At 36.7% G+C, this 18,752-nt stretch overlaps 3 protein-coding genes across 3 annotated transcripts; 2 read left to right on the top strand and 1 right to left on the bottom strand.

Moving 5' to 3' along the window:
• Nucleotides 1-2,375: 2,375 nt before the first annotated feature.
• Nucleotides 2,376-5,285, top strand: LOC120328730 (putative MFS-type transporter C09D4.1). Its single transcript, XM_039395261.2, has 2 exons — nucleotides 2,376-2,555; nucleotides 2,973-5,285. The coding sequence occupies exon 2, from the start codon at nucleotides 2,991-2,993 to the stop codon at nucleotides 4,380-4,382; it is 1,392 nt and encodes a 463-aa protein (XP_039251195.2). The 5' UTR covers nucleotides 2,376-2,555; nucleotides 2,973-2,990; the 3' UTR covers nucleotides 4,383-5,285.
• A 305-nt stretch (nucleotides 5,286-5,590) lies between these two features.
• Nucleotides 5,591-6,524, bottom strand: LOC120328731 (uncharacterized). The gene is made up of 2 exons (XM_078114454.1): nucleotides 6,451-6,524; nucleotides 5,591-6,093 (listed from the first exon to the last, which is right to left on the bottom strand). Exon 2 carries the CDS (start codon nucleotides 6,066-6,068, stop codon nucleotides 5,745-5,747), a length of 324 nt encoding a protein of 107 aa, XP_077970580.1. The 5' UTR covers nucleotides 6,069-6,093; nucleotides 6,451-6,524; the 3' UTR covers nucleotides 5,591-5,744.
• A 6,308-nt stretch (nucleotides 6,525-12,832) lies between these two features.
• LOC120328744 (uncharacterized) lies at nucleotides 12,833-14,175 on the top strand. The gene is made up of 2 exons (XM_078114453.1): nucleotides 12,833-12,889; nucleotides 13,511-14,175. The coding sequence occupies exon 2, from the start codon at nucleotides 13,536-13,538 to the stop codon at nucleotides 13,863-13,865; it is 330 nt and encodes a 109-aa protein (XP_077970579.1). The 5' UTR covers nucleotides 12,833-12,889; nucleotides 13,511-13,535; the 3' UTR covers nucleotides 13,866-14,175.
• The last annotated feature ends 4,577 nt before the right edge of the window (nucleotides 14,176-18,752 follow it).

Genomic DNA, 18,752 nt, shown 5'->3' with positions numbered 1-18,752 from the left:
TTGAATGACTTTGTTTGCCGACGGTAAGTTAACCCAAATGTGTGGTTTGCTAAATAGTAAGCTTATGTACAGGCCACGTTGCTGGCCTACGCTTCCTCGAATACTTTTGCTAGATTGAGTTGGCGGCATCGAATATAGACATAGCCTAATCTTGCGAAATTGTAGATTGCCACAAAAAAACTAAGGTTTTTCAAAAACGTAGCAAAAAATTAATATTGCTATTAACGAATTTGAATTGCAAACGCACATGCACTTCATAAAGGAATGGTCTTTGCTCGCTACGCATACCTAGTGACTACCTACACTTGTAGCGTTGACGCATTGTAGATTGACACAAAAACTAATGTCACCAAAGAAAAAGGCTAACAAATTGCATTGATATAACCGAATTTGAATTGGTAAATGTACATACACTTATTGAAGGGATAGCCTTTTCGCACTGCGAATACCTCATGTCTACGCCTGTAGACAACTTATACCTATTACATCGGAACCAATCGGTCTAGCCGCAATGTTATTTGTATGCATATTTAAACATAAATTACCCTATTTCCACGTAACATTACATCTGTGTGCATCTGTTGTTTCATGTTCAAGGCGCTTGTTTGCGGCATATCGAATTGCCGTGAACGGTTTTACATGGATTTTATAAAATGCTAGAATAAATTGCAATCTGACTATTTTGGATTATTATTGCAAAGTATTTCTTTTGGAACTGCCAAGAGATTATCAAAAAAGTGTATATATATATCTGTCAAATTTGAATTGTAACTAAAAATCAACACGTAAAATATCACTGTTCTTCAAGTTCAAGAAGAACGATAAAAATTAGCGAGACAATAAAATTCCACACTCTACGTACCTGAACATCATCGCAAAACATTTACTATAAGTCCAAGTACACCAAAGCCTTGAGTCTTTTTCTTATTTTGTAGTACTGCGCATCTTATCAATAAAGAGTATACGGTCCCGAATCAGTTAGCCAAGCTGTCTGACTCTGTGGCGTTAGTTCGGAGGGCTGCAATTTCCACGCACAAAATATTGGTGTCTCGCTGAAGTAAAAAGAAACGGTTGCAAAGTATTGCAGACGTTATTGAGTTTTACTATATTAAAAACTTCTGGAAAAACTGTGTTATTTTTTTTCTAATTAAACAACGATTTGACTATACAAAAAAACAGAGAAATTGTGCAAGCTAATGGAAGACTTGTCTAATACAAGTGCTGTTAAATTTTTACATATATTTCAGGATATATATATATATTGCTAATGATAATGAAGTGCATGTTCAAAATCTTGCAATATATATAATAGTTTTGGTTAATTGTTGTAGTTGTTGTCGTTTTCGACGAATATTGGACCAAGCTATTTCAAATATTCTCTTCTCGAAGACGGAAGAAGTCGTTGGGAGACTATTATTTTATTTATTATTATTTTTCAAATATTTCTGAGTCCTGCGGGGCACAAAATCTCACACAAAAAAATTTGGAATTCGTTGGGAACACGGGCATTATATACAGGGTGTTAAAAAGTAACGCAAAATTAACAGAAGTTAAGATGAAATGCTACTTAAAACATTTAACGACTGACACCTTTTAACAGAATTGAATTACGGTAAAATGTCATTTTTACATTTCACGACTAACGCTTTTCAGTTGCTTTTTTAAGGTTACCATGACGAAAAATTTACCTTGATTTTCGTAACTTTTAACACCCTGTATATGTCATCTAGTTGCTAGTATACATCTTCAAATATGTAACATATCTGGTAGGTTTTTTTTATCATTTGACTGAAAGTGCAGTAGTCATTTGACATTGGTGGTCATATTTGCACTGTTCCACCAGTCTTAAATAATTCTGATAAGGCATTGCAGTATTTTATAGATGTGCTTCCTATACATCCTGTTGAACAACTTGTCTTGTGTGACTTTCTTCAAGCTAAATCGGAAGTAAATTAGTCGCGACTTCCCTTGAGATGTGTTCGTGTTCCGTGTATCAATACCGCAGAGTAATTTGCAATCTCTTGCTGTCATAGTGTTAGTGCGTGTAGGATCACTGTAAAAAGACGCGAAGTTGCCTGGTGTCATTTGTATTTCAGTTAAGGAAATTTAATTTCTGCGACATACTGTAATATTTAACGCTGTCAGTGTAAGAACTTCGCATAATATTCTTATTTCCTAGTTTACTGAATGGGCAGTACATATACTCAGTGGCGCGCGTACCCGTTCTTGGAATAATGTGATAACTAGCGAACCCAGTGGTGAGCTGTAGCCGGACCGGCGTTCCGGTTGTTAGACATTTTATTGCATTTGCGTTCCTGTTGTTAAAATAAAATTTTGGTTAAAAAGACCTTTGACCCCGTGAAAATTCACATTATACCTTTTCAATAATAACATTTGTATTGAATTGCTATGAATATTCTTGTAATTTTATATGAAAATATTTCAAATAATTTATTCATATTTCATTGCAGTTCTTCGACTCTATCTTAGGACAGACTAAACTTTCTGTAAAATCCGCCTCGTGTTGTGAATATATCAAATTCTTTGAGAATTAGGTGCGTTCTGGTTGTTACGATTTTCCCAGCTCATCACTGAGCGAACCTCATTTTTATTTTCTGTTTTAAACATTGGACGACGCAGCTAATGGTTGTACCGCAGCTAACGACTTACGTTATATTTGGCGTTTGGAAAGTTATGTAGTACATTTATGTAAATCATGTCGTGTTAATATAGTGACATACATGCATTTTCTGAAATGAGTAAACCTATTGTTATTGAGTCGGATATACGAAAGAAACCCCATTATTGAAATACCGAATCCCATCACTACACACGAGTTATTGAATGCTCAAAATTACCTTGTGTTTGTTATCGTTATACAGGAATGTCTGAATCGGTAACGAATCTTTATCGATTTCAGACTGAAAATATTCGATTTACATGACAAATATCTTTGTTACATTTCATTTCAGCTTGGAATATATTTAATCATGGCGGAGAATACATCGTGGCTTCTTGGAGGAAGTTCCCATAACAAGCAACAAATTCGAACAGACTGGACAAGATGGCTGGTAGCAATATTGCTGGTAACCAGTGGTTTTTTGTTGTCCATTTGTAGGCGCATATTTGCGGTAGCTAACAATGTAACTATAGGCGATCTTCATATCTCTAACCAAACTTTCTACCTTTTGACACTTGCTGGGGATATTGGAATGTTGATTGGATCACCCATTGTGGGATATATTGCCATGGTAAAGCAAACAAGAGTGAAGATCTGGTTTATTGTAATATTTGCAATATTATGGATTTCGTTCGTGATATTCGCACTTGCATTATTTCTCCAGTACACGATGGCTTTATGCATTGCGGCACAAATTGCCATAGGCATCGGATCAAGCATATATTTTATGCTTATTCCCCTTTCTGCTACAGTTTGGTTTGGTGAACGAGAGCAGGCAACAGCGTTCAGTTTAGGTTGGTCTGCTATGCTATTTGCAGGCTTGTTCTGTTCCTTTTTACCGGGTACAATCGTGTCCAAACTCTACGCCATAAATGGAGATGACACCCTCAGTCGTACCATGGCACGTATGTTTGTTGCTCTTGGATTTTTGAGTTCCGGGTTATTGATGGTTGCTTGCGTCAACTTCCCGAATTTCCCAGCGACACCACCGTCTTATGCTGAAATGCAACGTTTGGCTCTTACGAAGCAAATGGGAAATGAAACTCTGTCTTATGCGCTGCGTCGTTTCCTAAAGGAAATACGATTTCTCATTACGGACAGGACAAGTTTTATTCTGGCATTATGGTTCAATCTCAATAACGCTATATATATAGCGGAATACACTCGCTTTCCACCGCCAACAAGTCACGACTTACTAGCGTTTTCATCGGGCGGTTTCTTTGGTTGCATATTTATGGGAATTGCCCTCGACCGTCTAAAATCTTACAACCCACTTGCAAATATCATGGGAGTATCAACAATAATTAGCAGCATATCAGTGACTCTAAGCTGTGCATTCAAAATGACGGATTTATTTATCGTCAGTAAAGTATTTTACGGATTCACCATGATGGCATCTTTCCCTTTCATACTTGAAATATTGAAACAGCATGTTTATCCCGGAATACACGACACGACGCAAGGAGTTTTTGTAGCTATAACAGGAAGTATTCTTCACGCAATCGTTCCGCCTTTGATGAGTATCGCTACAGACAAATACGGGAAGGTAGCGTTTTATGTTGTCACATCGATTTTGCTTTTTGTCAGTGAAATTTTGATACTTTGCAATGATCCTCAGCTGAACAGATTCACTTTTGAAAATGATTCCACGAAAAAAGAAGATGAAAGAGTACCGGTGATGGAGGGAGAACCTTCACATTGACATTTTTAGTAATTAATGAGGATCTAACGCAGTTCTGCTCAAAACTGCTGTAACCCGATGTAACTTCACTAAAAGTACTCTGCGCTATTGTTTCAGGCGAATCATCTGACACAGAACATGATGACAAAAATGGCTGTAGCGAATTGGTAAAACAACATGGTTTGGTGTGTGCAATTTTGCTGCAATAGAATTTCATGTGAAGTTTTTTTTTTCATCACATTTGCGTTACATATTTTCCAGAGTTCAGCACGAAATGTCTTCAAATAATAATAAAATAAAATGTGTTCTGAAATCATAATAGAATTACCCCAATAGCACTGAATTCCGACAAATATTTACCGTTATGTGAGATCTTCGTTTGTTCAATATATATATATATACACAAAACGGAACTTCATCGAGATTACAAGAGCAACAAATGCTACGACAAACCCACAGACAGAAGAAATTGATATGTTCCTCGGCTGTATGCATCAGCTGACGAGCTAATATTCGCTTGGCGGAAAGCTCAAAATTTAACCTCACATAGAAGACCAAATGCTGGAATGATTCAAATTATTGAATAGCGAACCAAACCGTTAGCGGTATTTTAGCCCAACTTGAAACTCCACACGGCTGTATTTGAGGCGTTTTATCAGCGGTTCCCAACCGGGGGCCACGGAGCAGTTGGAGATGCCACAATGCTGGGTGCAAAACTTATTTTACTTTTTCCTTTTGGGAAAAAATCTAGCTTCTTAGTTTCATTGCTTGACAAGGTTACTTCACGGGGTGATTTCACTTTGTTGGGCATGAATTGTTTAAACCCGATGGGAATTGGAATACACCGATCAAAATACCACTATGAATACCATTGAAATATTAACGGGGGGCATGAGTGCTATAAGCCTCCGGAAGGGGTTCACGAGCGATAAAAGGTTAGGAGCCACGTGGATGTACATTTGAATCCAAGCTTCGGACCGAGCTATAGCGATCGAAAGAAGTAGAATTGCATGAACTACCCGTGAATATTACAACATGCCTCGTTATAATGGGAAGATTCGTCATTGAAGAAGTATTTCATGCATTCAATACAGTTTAATTGTCATATTATCAAACTAAAGTGATGATGAACAGTGGGAATAAAAGTCAATAAAAATAAACCAATCTGGTCGAAAGTTGAATAAAATAATCAGTGGATGAATGTTTTACTTGAAATAAAATGCAAACCGTTTTATTCTGAATAAGTTATATTGAATTAATGCAAAATTATCGGTATTTTATGCTGTCAGAATAAATAAAAATGTTCATTTTTCATCGGAAAATTATAATTTAATAACATTCATTAACATCTTCTTATGATCGTACATCGTTGTCTTATACGCCTTAGGCTGATCTGTTCTTTGGGTAATTGTATTCTCCATCTTCATAAATGACCTGGAGAAGTGGGACAGTAGGTGGTCGAGTTTGATAGGCCTTAGTGTTGACAGAAAGGGCCTGAACTCTTTGCATCGGACGTGCTATTGCGTCTTCTATTATAGCTTCCTTGTTTGACCGGTCAGCGTATCTGTTCCATTCAACTTCTTGTTTCTTGCTTGAACGAATCAAGATGTAAGTTGTGAATGAAGATGCAAGCATGCATGATCCTATGAGAGGCCACAGAGCACGGTGGTGAGAGTATTGACGGAATGCATCTCTGAAGAAATCCATCTTGTTTATTATTATGATATTGAGTCTGAACAAATAAATGTAATTAATATTCATTGAAAATACGTAAATAGGGGTATTATGTAGATTTATCAAATATAATGAACTTTTGTGTTGCAAACAGGTGTTCCAGCTCGCAGTTATATAACTAAACTCCCAACAAAAATATCAATCCGTTTCTCGCAATTAATAATGGCAAATCTGATTTAAGCCTACGCTCTCAAGATGGAAATCTAAGTTATTGTTTCAAAATTGGGTACAATTTAACTTGAGGCAACTGAAACTAAATATACGTTATTGCTTGCTCAACCTGATATTACCATAAGGTAATATATATGAACAATTTGGAACTTCAATTTCAACATGAATCATATACGAGAATTACTTTTGTATCAGTAACGATAGCCTTTTCTTTTTCCAAATTGCATACAAGAGTAATGCGTTTTTATACTGATGCGATTATCAATTCCGATTTATATACTTAGATGGCTTACATTTTTTTCTTTTTTAAATTCGCGATGTGATAATATAGATCAACAGATGTCGGAATACGTGATAACATCTGTTACATGATGAAGTGCAAAACTCGACAGTATGGGTAATTGAACCCCGCTTCGAAATTTGGAGAGAAAAATTTATGTTGGGAATAGTTTCAAAACGCACTACATAAGAAACTGGTTTTATTTCAAAGTAAGTGTTGGTATGTGCAAAAAAATATAATGAAAGACTTTCAGTACTGGTTGTCCTTAATCGACCCCTATCTGGATCTATTAATCGTTTTCAATGTAGCATTCTGGCGTGCGAGCACTTTACACTATTATTGGTGACGAAATTCCTTTTTTGAGCGAAATGTTTCTTGCACTCTCGCGTTTATTTTGCGCTCAGAAAGTTAAAGCTTTGTGGATAATTAATGCAAGATGAACCCGCGTAAAAGATTAAAATAATTTCGATAAGACATTTTGATGACGGCAGTGGCGTAGCCAGGGGGTGGTTTTGCGGGTCGGAACCCCCCCTTTTGAAATGTAAAATCATTTTTCTGTATCATAGATAGCAATTTTCCGTAATAATGCGAACACACCGAAGTACTTATTGGTGAAATCAAACTATTTATTGTACTCACCTTCTACTGATCTTTTCCTATTTACAAGCTAACAGACTTGTTGCTGGCACCGTTCTTCCCTAATAACTTATAGCCTAAATGAGGTTATTTTTAAAAATGCAAGAACTTTTATTTTGTTATTTTCATTATGACGTCACAAAATGTAATGCATGTGCATTTTGCATATTAATCAACTGTTCACAATTAACCTGTGTCTTTTATACTATATTATCACCCATTTCGCTCGAAATAAAGCCATATTAAAACGGCCTCGATATCTGGAGATATTAAAAAGGAAATACCATTATTTGCAAGGACCGGAATCTTTTCGGTTCGACATTGGCGGCTCAATTTATAACATCCTGGGTAACGAAGGGGTAGTGGAATTTGAACCAGAGATGTGGGATCAGGGATGTCAACACAATTAAGCTTAAGCCTAACGTTCCATCCACTTGGCCACCGCGCCGCATATGAGGCGCATGGCGTGCGGTTTCAAATGTTTTGTCATAATTTTATCATAACTACCCGTTATTAGTGTTCGCGCTAGGTTATAGCAAAAGCTCAAAACCGTTTCGTCTAAGCTGGGGTTAATTCAGTTATTTATAATCTTTACTATCCGTATAGCGGATATATCTGTATTTTAATAAAACAATGTGCTCTACTTTTTTTTCGAGGTTAGGCTTCTGACTTGTGTGACCGTGTCCATATATTTGCTGTTATGTTAAAGTGACGTAAAGTGGGTGCCGTTTGCGAGATACGAGTTTTCAAATTGACAGATAATTGGTAGGGTCCGCTGATGACGTTACACTGAGAACCCGTCAGTATAGTTTTGCATTAGGTTAAATGCTATTATAAGATTCTGTGTTCTTATTTTGAACCGCATGATAGTTATATTGTATTCAGCAAACGCCGCAGTGGTTTAAATTCATACCAATATCTTCAAATAACATCGTCGCGTTATTGGAAATGTAAGTAAAAATATACTCGATCTCTCTACCAGAGTCAAGTGAACGAGGAGTAAGCCCATTTATTACATATAACAAAACTCTGGTGTTATCCCAAACCATTTCGTATCAGCATTGCTTCTATGTACCACATATTTTGTTTTATATTCATTATATATGTATATATATATATATATATATCCCAAATAGCCTACATTCATAAAATGAGTAGTTGCTGCAAACACGTCGTCGTTAATTGGAATACCCGATAAAAATATCAATTATTTCTTATCAAGCGATCAATAATGAAGCTCTGATTTAAACCCGCAACCTTAATCAATAAATTGTGTTAATCTATTAGTCTGATGGAAAATCGAAATTATTGTTATGGAATTAGTTACTGTTACTCTGATACAAATAATTGTTAACGTAAGCTATATTTTCTTGTCGCCAAGGGTTTAGCACAATGGTTAAGAATATAAAAATGTGAAATGCAAATTCGACAGAAATTAGTTTCTTATATATTTCATTCTTTCAATATGAAGCTATCTTCAATACTCCAACACCTCTAACTTCTACTCTGGCCATTTGAGAGATCATAATTGAATCTGTATAGTTGGCCCTTTGCTTTTCCATATCACATAAAAGAGCATTTCTTTTCAATGCTAATGCTTACGAATTCCGATTTATATATGTAGTTGACTTAATCAGTGCGTGATATAGCAAATTAACAGATGCCTCTGAAAAGTGACAAAATCTTTTATATACCAGGAGAGCGATAGCCCAAACATACTAAATTCAGGCAAATGTTACATGAGATATTTTTTTGTTGGATATTACAAAGATGAACTGCGGAGACCTCACAATGGAAATAATGCTGGGGTTCGCTTCCGCAGGCTGGCAAAATGAAAATATCCCGACCGTGTAACATCGCCATCCGTGGCAGCACATATTTTGCACCCATGATATTTGCACTTGCATACGTTTGCCCTTACGAAAACCTGCGCCCACAGCTTTTAGCACCCTACATAGTTTGCACCTGTGTACATTTGTACCCATAAACGTTTGTACCAATGGAATTAGCAAATACGTATCCTTGCAATCACGGAGATTTTCACACCCTGGCATTTCCACCCGCGCAGGTTTATTATCAACCGCGACTATATATTTATATATATATATCCTTCATTTATAAAATAGTTACGATCATTTTCATTCAACGTAATAATGAATATAAACCGTGCATCTGTGGTGTTTGATTGGTACACGCGAGCAAAAAGATATGCATCCCGTCAGAGTTACATAACAGCTTGTGTGAAACGTGCTGCGACAAGCACCTAGATTTAGAAACTCAAGAAAGCACATTTACGACAGACGTACTTGTTTTTCATTGTTATGTCATAATAGTATCTAACGTTGCGATTTGTTTCCACCTGTTTCAAGGTTTCACGATAACTCCGTTGCAGGTGTGAATCAAAATTAAATGTGTACAGCGAGATCGTATCCATTGAAAGTTATAATATTTGAATGTCCAGCACTCGCCTGCAGATGGCATTATAGTCTCTTACTGCAACCTTTTTCAGTTCGCGATCCGGTAAAATTTCAAAATAATTTTTGCGGACCGGCGGACCTTTAAAATTAACCAAAAATGTCATGAACACAAAAAATAATCAAAAGAATGCAATTACGACAAAAGTAGGCGGTACAAAAGAAGACAATCCGATTTAATGAGAAATTTGATGCTGTCTTTTTAATATTATACGTGTTAAACGCGATTCTAATGTAGTTTCTGCAAGACGGAGTAGAGCGTTGTCTTCCCCACTATTTCGTTAACTTTGCTGGTTTCATTGCGTCGTTTGAAAGATTTTTGGCGCAAACTAGGCACATGGGAATCGGAACTTTTTGCTGCTGGGAGCAACAGTGAAACTTAGCTCCAAATACTTCTTGGTTTTCACCGCTGGGTTTCTTTTGAAAGAACTGGATAATACTTTGCTGTTTGTTTGCCTTTATTTTACTATCAAACCTCGCAAAATTATAGGCCCACTGTCAAATTACGGAACGTGTGAACTGCGAAGTACCGTACAATGTGCTATCAAACTCTTCCATTATGACGTTAGCTGCCGTTATGAGGTCATAGACTTATCGAACATCCAGCCGTTCAAGGTTGGATATGGGCAGAGGACCTCTCACCAAGTTTGATTGTTAGACGAATACCGGTACTACGAATCAATAAGAGTTAAAAAATCACAAAATATTCGTGGGTGAAAATGTCGAAAGATGCAATCTTTATAAAGATGCTGCAATCGGTGTGTTCAAATGTACTAGGTGCAGTTTACAGGTGAACGATAATGAAACTTATGCTATATTAGCGGGCGAAGTCATTTTTGTTTAACGAAAAAGCTTGAGAACGAAACTTCCGCTTGCCGATTTCGAGCTCAACTAGAGCGCACCTTATATAGCGAGTGAACACCCCTCCCCCTCCCACCCCCCTAATTTTCAGGTGTGACAGCATACTTCAATTCCTAACGCAGATAAACAAGTATTTGAATATTCAGAAAGTGGGGTCACATGCCGATGAAGATGATCAGTCGAACAGTCAATTACATAACACATTTTTATAAGTTACAAATATATTTTGACAAAATATCTACCACCCTTAAATTTGGACATTTAGACCCCCCCCCCCCCCCCCACACACACACACACTAAAAAAACTGGGGACCATACTGGATCGACCGTATCCAAAACTCGTCATAGAAGTCAACGAGATGTTATATGCCTGAAACAAACACTAGGTCCAAGGCTCGAGTTAGCGATCGAAATAATTGAGCCTGCTTGCGATAACTCTTTGAAGTCTTTCAGCTCGCAGTCAATCAATCAATCGTTTATTTTTCATTACAAAAACAAGTTCAACCAAAACTGATGTTATGAATAACTACTATACAGTACTAATTATGTTATTTGTGTAACCGGTGTCGCGAAGGACCTAAAAGGTCTTCAAGCAGCAACAACTACAGCGCTGTTACAGGTTAGCATAAAAAGTAACATGAGTAATAAAATATATGGTTCCCGTACATTTGAACCCACGACAATTGCACCTGCATACTATTGCACCTATGGAATTTTTTTTGTTTTGCGGATATTTTAACCCATACTAACTCTAGCCCATGGGTTTGAGCACCCGCATATAGATTGAACCCGCGGATATACACATGGGATCAAATGTACGATCACCAAAATGTATGAATCCTAACAACGAGTTACAACTGATGCAAATTCAGTAGTTTTGACATTAGAAATATTTGAGATTATGACACATAGTAAAACTAGGAATATGTAACAATCTCGGAATAATTACTAATAAAAATGCGAGGAAAGCAGAATAAAAAATAAAAAAAAATTATAGAAAAGGCAAATTTGGCAAAATATACAAACAACTAAAAACCAGACAAGGCAAACACCAACACAACACACGGTAAGGTTTTGTATGTGAACAATAAAGCATGATGGAGGCTTGATAGGTATTCGAATGATTTCAAGGTTGTTTAGCTACACATAGCCCTGCAGAATTCTGTGATAATTAAAGCAATAAGAGGTTATTGATATCAGTGTTTCTTCAGGATGAATATAATCGTTAAAGTTGATGTTGTCAAGATTGGCAATTTTGTAGTATCAGAGGGGCAGTCTGACATTTTGATTATGGACTTAGGAATCGGTATGATTTTCGAATAATGCCAACACACCGAAGTACTGGTGAAATCAAACTATTTATTGTACTCACCTCCTACGGATCTTTCCCTATTTAAAATCTAACAGGCTTGCAGCCAGTAGTGGGATTCAAATTTTTTGTCAGCCGGTTTCTAGACAAAAGTCATATCTTTCAGCCGGTTCTGTTACAAACAGAACATTGACAGTAACCAGTAATAACCGGTTCGCTGATCCCATACAATTCCGTGAGACGGTTCTATAGAACCGGTGCGAACCGGCTGAATCCCACCACTGCTTGCAGCTGGTACTAATACAGACAAAAATTATACTGTATTGAATTAACCCATTAGTTTTAATTACTCCCGATAATCATGTTTAGACTTGCTCTTATTTGTTTGCTTTTGTAAAGAGCCCAAGACCGAGAGAAAGTGGGACGTTTTTGGCCATGGTGGTGCAATGTTCTCTTTTATCAGCTGTTTTGCATCCATGTGCAGGTTGTTATTATTGTGTCATACCTGCTTCCCTATTTATTTGTGTCAGAGACGGTGCAATGAGGCACTCTTGTCACATAAATTTTTTTTTTAGATGCTTAGGTTACCTAGCGGCATTGTAGGCCTAAGTGTAACCATACGTTACACGTATATACTTCATACATACATACACACATGTATCCGTCGTTTACTGTGCTACACTGCCGTGCTTTTACCTGATTGTGGAATTTTACTGAACTGTGACTTGTATATACTGTACATATACTTTTATTACAAGTTCATTTAATACAAGTTGGATGTGTTATGTGCGCGTTACAATCCCAACGTAAATTTTTCTCCACAAAATTCGAAGCGGAGTTCAATTATCAATACTGTTGAGTTTTGCACTTCATCATGTAACAGATGTTGTCACTCACGTATTGCGACATCTGTTAATTCGTGTTATCACATAATGGATTTGAAAAAAAAATGTAATACATCCAAGTATATAAGTGGGAAATGATAATTATTCGAATCAGTATCAAAACGCATTACCCTTGTTTGCAATTCGGAAAAGGAAAGGCGATCGGTGCTGATACAAAAGTAATTCTATATGATCAATGAAGGAGTTAAATTTCCGAATTGTTTATGTACCTATTTATGGTGGTAATATCATGTTGAGCAAGAAATAACGTATATTAGGTTTCAGTTGCACCAAGTTAAATTGTTTATCAATTTTAGAACAATACAATCCTTCTGAGTGATTGAAAGCGTGGGTTTGAAACAGATTTGTCCTTATTGATTGTGTGATACGGATTATTTGATATTTTATTGGGTATACGTAATTTCTCAGTTCAGTTTTGAAATGGCGAGCTGAAAGGTGCTTTTGTAGCATCTAATCGTGGCAGTCACGTAATAAGTACAGTTAGCATCTATGTAATTGAGTTGAAATGAATTCAAAACCGGGGTCTATCGAAATATGTATGACGGTCTTTTTCTCTTAACTTGATGGAGTCTGAAGAAATCGCGTTCAATATTTCATCGAGTATATATTTATTGCTAGATCCAATACCCAGTCGAATATAAGTCGCGTATATATTTTCTCCTTTTAAATGTGAAAATCCTGGTTTGGTTCACCACAACAGCTCATTTCCACACAATGTTATCTGATACATGATACGCCTATTTACGTATTCTTAATGAATATTACATTGCTTTGTTCAGACTCAATATCATAATAATAAACAAGATGGATTTCTTCAGAGATGCATTTCGTCAATACTCTCACCACCGTGCTCTGTGGCCTCTCATAGGATCATGCATGCTTGCATCTTCATTCACAACTTACATCTTGATTCGTTCAAGCAAGAAACAAGAAGTTGAATGGAACAGATACGCTGACCGGTCAAACAAGAAAGCCATAATAGAAGACGCAATAACACGTCCAATGCAAAGATTTCAGGCCATTTCTGTCAACACTAAGGCCTATCAAACTCGACCACCTACTGTCCCACTTCTCCAGGTCATTTATGAAGATGGAGAATACAATTACCCAAAGAACAGAGAGCAATCATCATAAGGCGTATAAAACAACGACGTACGATCATCAGAAGATGCGGAATAAATTATAATTTAACAAATTCATGGACATTTTAAATTACCTGACTTCTTGGTTCGCCGATAATATTGCAATATTTGCATTTTACCAAGATTATTTCAATTGTTTGCATAATCGAGTAAAACACTTATCCACTGATTGTTTTGCTCAAAATAACTGATAAATTGGTTTATATTTTAATCAGTCTTTCTTTACACTGTTCTTTATTATACTCGTTTTATAATATGATAATTAAATTATTGTATGCATAAAATACATCAATGAAAGCCCATTTAGACTGTCGAAAGATAATTTCCAAAGACAAAGCAGGCGCAATTATTTCAATTGCTAGCTCGGTCTGTTATTTGGATTCAAATGTATATCCCGCTGTCATGAAGCGTCTCAAGTGCTTAACGAGTTTTAAGTAACGCCAGTCCCCTCAGTTGGAAACGAAATCGTCAAGCAAAAATTTTGATCTGAGTAAGTTTGTACAACGAGAACCATGCGTTGCTTACAGTTTCAATCGATACTAATTTATTTGGATCTCTCCGGGTAATTGCATTTTATTTGACGCGAGAGTTCAACTCTCTAATCGTGAGAGCTTTTCGGTAAGCGAAAATGACTTCGCTAGCTGATAGCATAGGTTCCAATACCGTGCACCTGTAAACTGCACCCGGTACATTTGAACATGTGGATTTCAGCATCCTCATACAGATTGCACCCTTGGATATTCGCGTCCACAAACATTTGCACCCACGGATATTTTCACCATTGGACATTGCATCCACTGAAATTTACACTCACAGATTTTAGTATTGACACACAGGTTACACATTCAGAAATTTGCATTCACGGACATTTAACCAAGGGATATACCACAGTGGGACTTAATAGCATCATACTTTGACTGAATATTGTATTAAACAGCCAATAGACGAAATAAAGTGGCAATGAACTGACTCTAGAACCAATTCTTCAAAGCCTATTGCCGGACTGTCAGCACCGGTGTATCTCTATGTATCAGCATTTCTGTTTAACATTACGATATTAATCTTTATGACAATACGCAATGAAGAACTAGAGTTAAATGCCAGGAACAAAGGTTAAACACCCTGTTCTCTGACTCTTGAATGTGCGATGAATAGAAGCTCTAAATTTAGTTCTGAAAAAACAAATGTTCTGAACAACTTGGATGCCGAGACTGTGAGAATGATTTTTTTGAGACGCGACCAAAAAGAAATTGCTGTTCTTTGGCTTATGACAGGAGTGTCGGTACTCCCGAAGTATGTGAACCAAGATGGCGGACACCGGTATGTATTATGTGTACTAGATTAGAGTTAGGCCATAATTATTCTCCAATCTTAGTTCTATTACGAGTTCGGGGACTAGCCAAGTGACTCTCGTAGTATTTGTACCTGAAATTATGGACTAACCCTGAACTGGTACGCATACTACGTTTCGGTGTCCGCCTTTTTGGTTCGCATACTTCGGGAGCACCGAAGTGTCAAATCCTCAATCGCCGTTATGAGCGTGTTGTTTCACATTCAACATGCCCTTTTTTGCACTACCTTATCTGATATAAACTTGCGTGAATAACAAAAACCAATAGTTTTCATCAGTTCTTGGCTTCTTTTTAACGTTTATTGCAATAAATATTTGATTACGACATAAAGTGAGAAGAAACGCTTTTCTCAGTTATCCAATCATTAGTCATTTTTAACATAAAAACCCAGTAATGGCAACAACCAGATAATCGAAAAAATTTCGTTGTTCCTTCAGAGATGTTGATTTAAGTATAGGGGGAGCAAGAGAGAATAGAATGTTTCATCATTCAGGTATTGTTTACAAAATTTTACATAAAATCGATGATGCTTGTTTGGTACCTTGGCATAATTCACGATCCAAAGACTGTTTTTTGAAACTGTGATAGCCTAATCTAAGGCTTTACCCACATGGTTCGTCAAAGTCGCTCGCATAGTATCACAAGTAGGTAATATTTTATTTAGCAATATTCAATATATATATATACTAGAAAGAACAAAATCTCTTTTGAAATGACACAGTAGTCGTCAATGTTGGTTGCTTCTTATATTTTCATATGAATATTCTCCGTCACCGTAGATAGCTTGTCCTAATTGAGCTAGTATTGGATCAGTATGGAATAGAGCCTTACTTGAAGGCAAAACTTGAAATTTTGTCATTGGGTTTTGAGCTGCATCGTCCAGCATTTTTCGGTAATTAGAATTGTCCTTCCATTTCCACCATTCAACTTCTTGCTTCTGACTTGTTCTTGCTAGGATGTACGCGGTGAATGAAGATGCAAGCACACACGATCCAACTAACGGCCATAATGCCTTATGGTGATTAAGTTGTTGAGAAAGAACGCGAAAAAATGGCATAGTTGATTGAAATTTTGGTTACTATTATATATATATATATTAATATCACAGCAAATTTAACTAAATTATGTGGAACAAATATATAAAAATGTCATGAGTAGATTTCAAGAAAGGTAAACAAAGAATAAAAAACAGGTAAATCGCAAATATTATTAAATAAAGAGTTCGGGGACTGTCTGTGTTAGCCAAATGAATATACCCCCTGCTCATAGGTTTTAGTTCCTTTACACAACTTGATGCAAAGTAGGCGAACAAAATTATTTATCTCCATATTGGTACAAACACTTTTGGAGCCCCGAAAATTGTATATCTATAAAATATCCTGTTAATTGACTATCATATTCGCGGTATTAACTAAAAGACTTCGATTCTAAACTCTCAACCCGAACCCGAAATTCACGAATCCAAAATACGTATTTATTTCCCGAAGTGGAACCAAACGATCAAATAACGTATTTGATTGAATAGCGCCCATTATTTCTGATGTGGTCTGTTCTATAAAATTGCTGTTAGGAGATACGTTTTGAACAAAATGTTGACTTGTTAACAAACTACTCTGAACGATACTGCCGTAGTGTGTTTACCAGCTTGGGGTTAGGCCATAATTTTATTCCGATTTTCCTTATTTTATGTATGTTACGAGTTCGGGGACAATCTGTTTTATCCAAGTGAGCATACCCCCTGCCCATAGGTTTCAGGCCCTTTCCACCACTTGATGTAAAGTAGGCGAACAAAATTAGTTAGGCTACATCCATATATATTGGTACACACACTTCTGGAACGCCCTCTGAACATATACGATACATTATAAGACTTACAGCAGCGCCGACCTCAGTCTATTATTTGAAGCAACATTGCATTTCACAATATTAATGCTAGAAAATTTTTTCATATCTTTAATTTATCTTAGAGCACCCTGCTGTCGCTCTCATTTTCCAATACCAAAGATTCAATGGATAAGTGAAGCTCGAATAAATAATTGTGCGTATTAAATTCCGATATCTAAACTGTAGAGCATGTTGCGACTGCTCACCACGCTAATAATAGTAAAACGAAGGGTCAAAATTGGCAAAGAAAATGGTAAGCTATCTATAAAATAGCTAAAGCCGTCAAATATTACGCCAGCCTTAGTATGCTCGCTTGATGCGAATGAGTTTTCTGCCTGATCAAAATATAAGAACAATGAATACACTATCAATACAATGCACTAGCAACAATACTCATATCAATAATATTTTTGAAATCGATCAATTTTACTGTACTCGATTCAAAAGAGTGAGTCAAGTTTCGAATTTTCGGAAATTTGATACGCAACGTGAATGTGGAAACATTTCCGTTAGATTTCAGCTTTTTTTCGTGACCTTGTGTATTAAATATACAATCTCCGTATATTATGTAACATTTCAAATAGTAAGTATGCGTTTTAAAGAAACATCATAAATCCCCGTGCTAACTTTCACTCTGCTGCCTACTTACTAATACTTTAGTTTGTAGTGAAATAAATATATTATTCAAATCCTTTGCGGACCACTCTGTAATATAGTTAGATTGTCTTCGATCTTACAACTAATTCTCAATATATGTCTAAACGTAATCGGACTATAGCTATGTCTATCTACTTTAATAATAATAAGTTTCACAGTCCAGATATACACCACACCCTAACATATATGGCTTATTCTGGCCAAGACTGTTTCTTTTCGAAGGCAGAAAGCTAAAACTCGTCTGAGCCACGTTGCCCGACAACCACTAATAAAAGGTTCAGGCGGTGACGCACACAAAGACGTCCGGCCGTTACTCGGTTTGTCATCCATCGATTATTACGCAATGGCCAGTGATCCCATTGCGTCGTTTTTAATTTTCAATGTTCGTATTTCCAACATCTATTTACTCATTAGTGACAGATTAGGCTATACTATGAAATATTTCCGCTCCAATCTTGCAGATTTTGTGACAATTAGACCTGGAAAACGGGTTTAATTTTATCAGCGGCAGAATGATCCGATGTTGCGCAAGGTTGCCACGGGCATTGCGTAATATAATGACGGCCTGACGTCAGCCATATTGCGTTCTTCGACCGCCACGATGACCTCTCTCGGTCTATTTTCGTCCACCATCTTGTCTGAAAATCTGATAGAAATATACGAAAATCAGTCACGCGTGTGTTTCACCTTTAGTCTATAATATTAAAAGCGTATCGCGCCTCAGTAATAGCGAACTTTTCTTTAGATATCAATATTGAAAACGACTTACGCGAACGTACGGAAGGCCGGGTGTGACAATCAACAAAATGTATGTGTCATTCCATAGTAAGTTTAACAACGGGTTAATTAGGGTGCATTCCCGTGCATATTTGTTTTATATTTGGCCATATATACTTGAATGAAACTCGGGGACAGTTGACTTTTGTCGAAGTGAATGTGCACAAAGACCAAAACGTAGACGGTTGAATTACAGCGTTTTTGATGAC

Source organism: Styela clava, chromosome 7 (assembly GCF_964204865.1).
Source record: "Styela clava chromosome 7, kaStyClav1.hap1.2, whole genome shotgun sequence".
NCBI lineage: Eukaryota > Metazoa > Chordata > Ascidiacea > Stolidobranchia > Styelidae > Styela > Styela clava.
This window is presented reverse-complemented; position numbering and strand designations above follow the sequence as displayed.

Coding starts and splice junctions, on each gene's coding strand:
- LOC120328730 (XM_039395261.2), top strand. CDS start 2,991: ATGGCGGAGAATACATCGTGGCTTCTTGGAGGAAGTTCCCATAACAAG.
- LOC120328731 (XM_078114454.1), bottom strand. CDS start 6,068: ATGGATTTCTTCAGAGATGCATTCCGTCAATACTCTCACCACCGTGCT.
- LOC120328744 (XM_078114453.1), top strand. CDS start 13,536: ATGGATTTCTTCAGAGATGCATTTCGTCAATACTCTCACCACCGTGCT.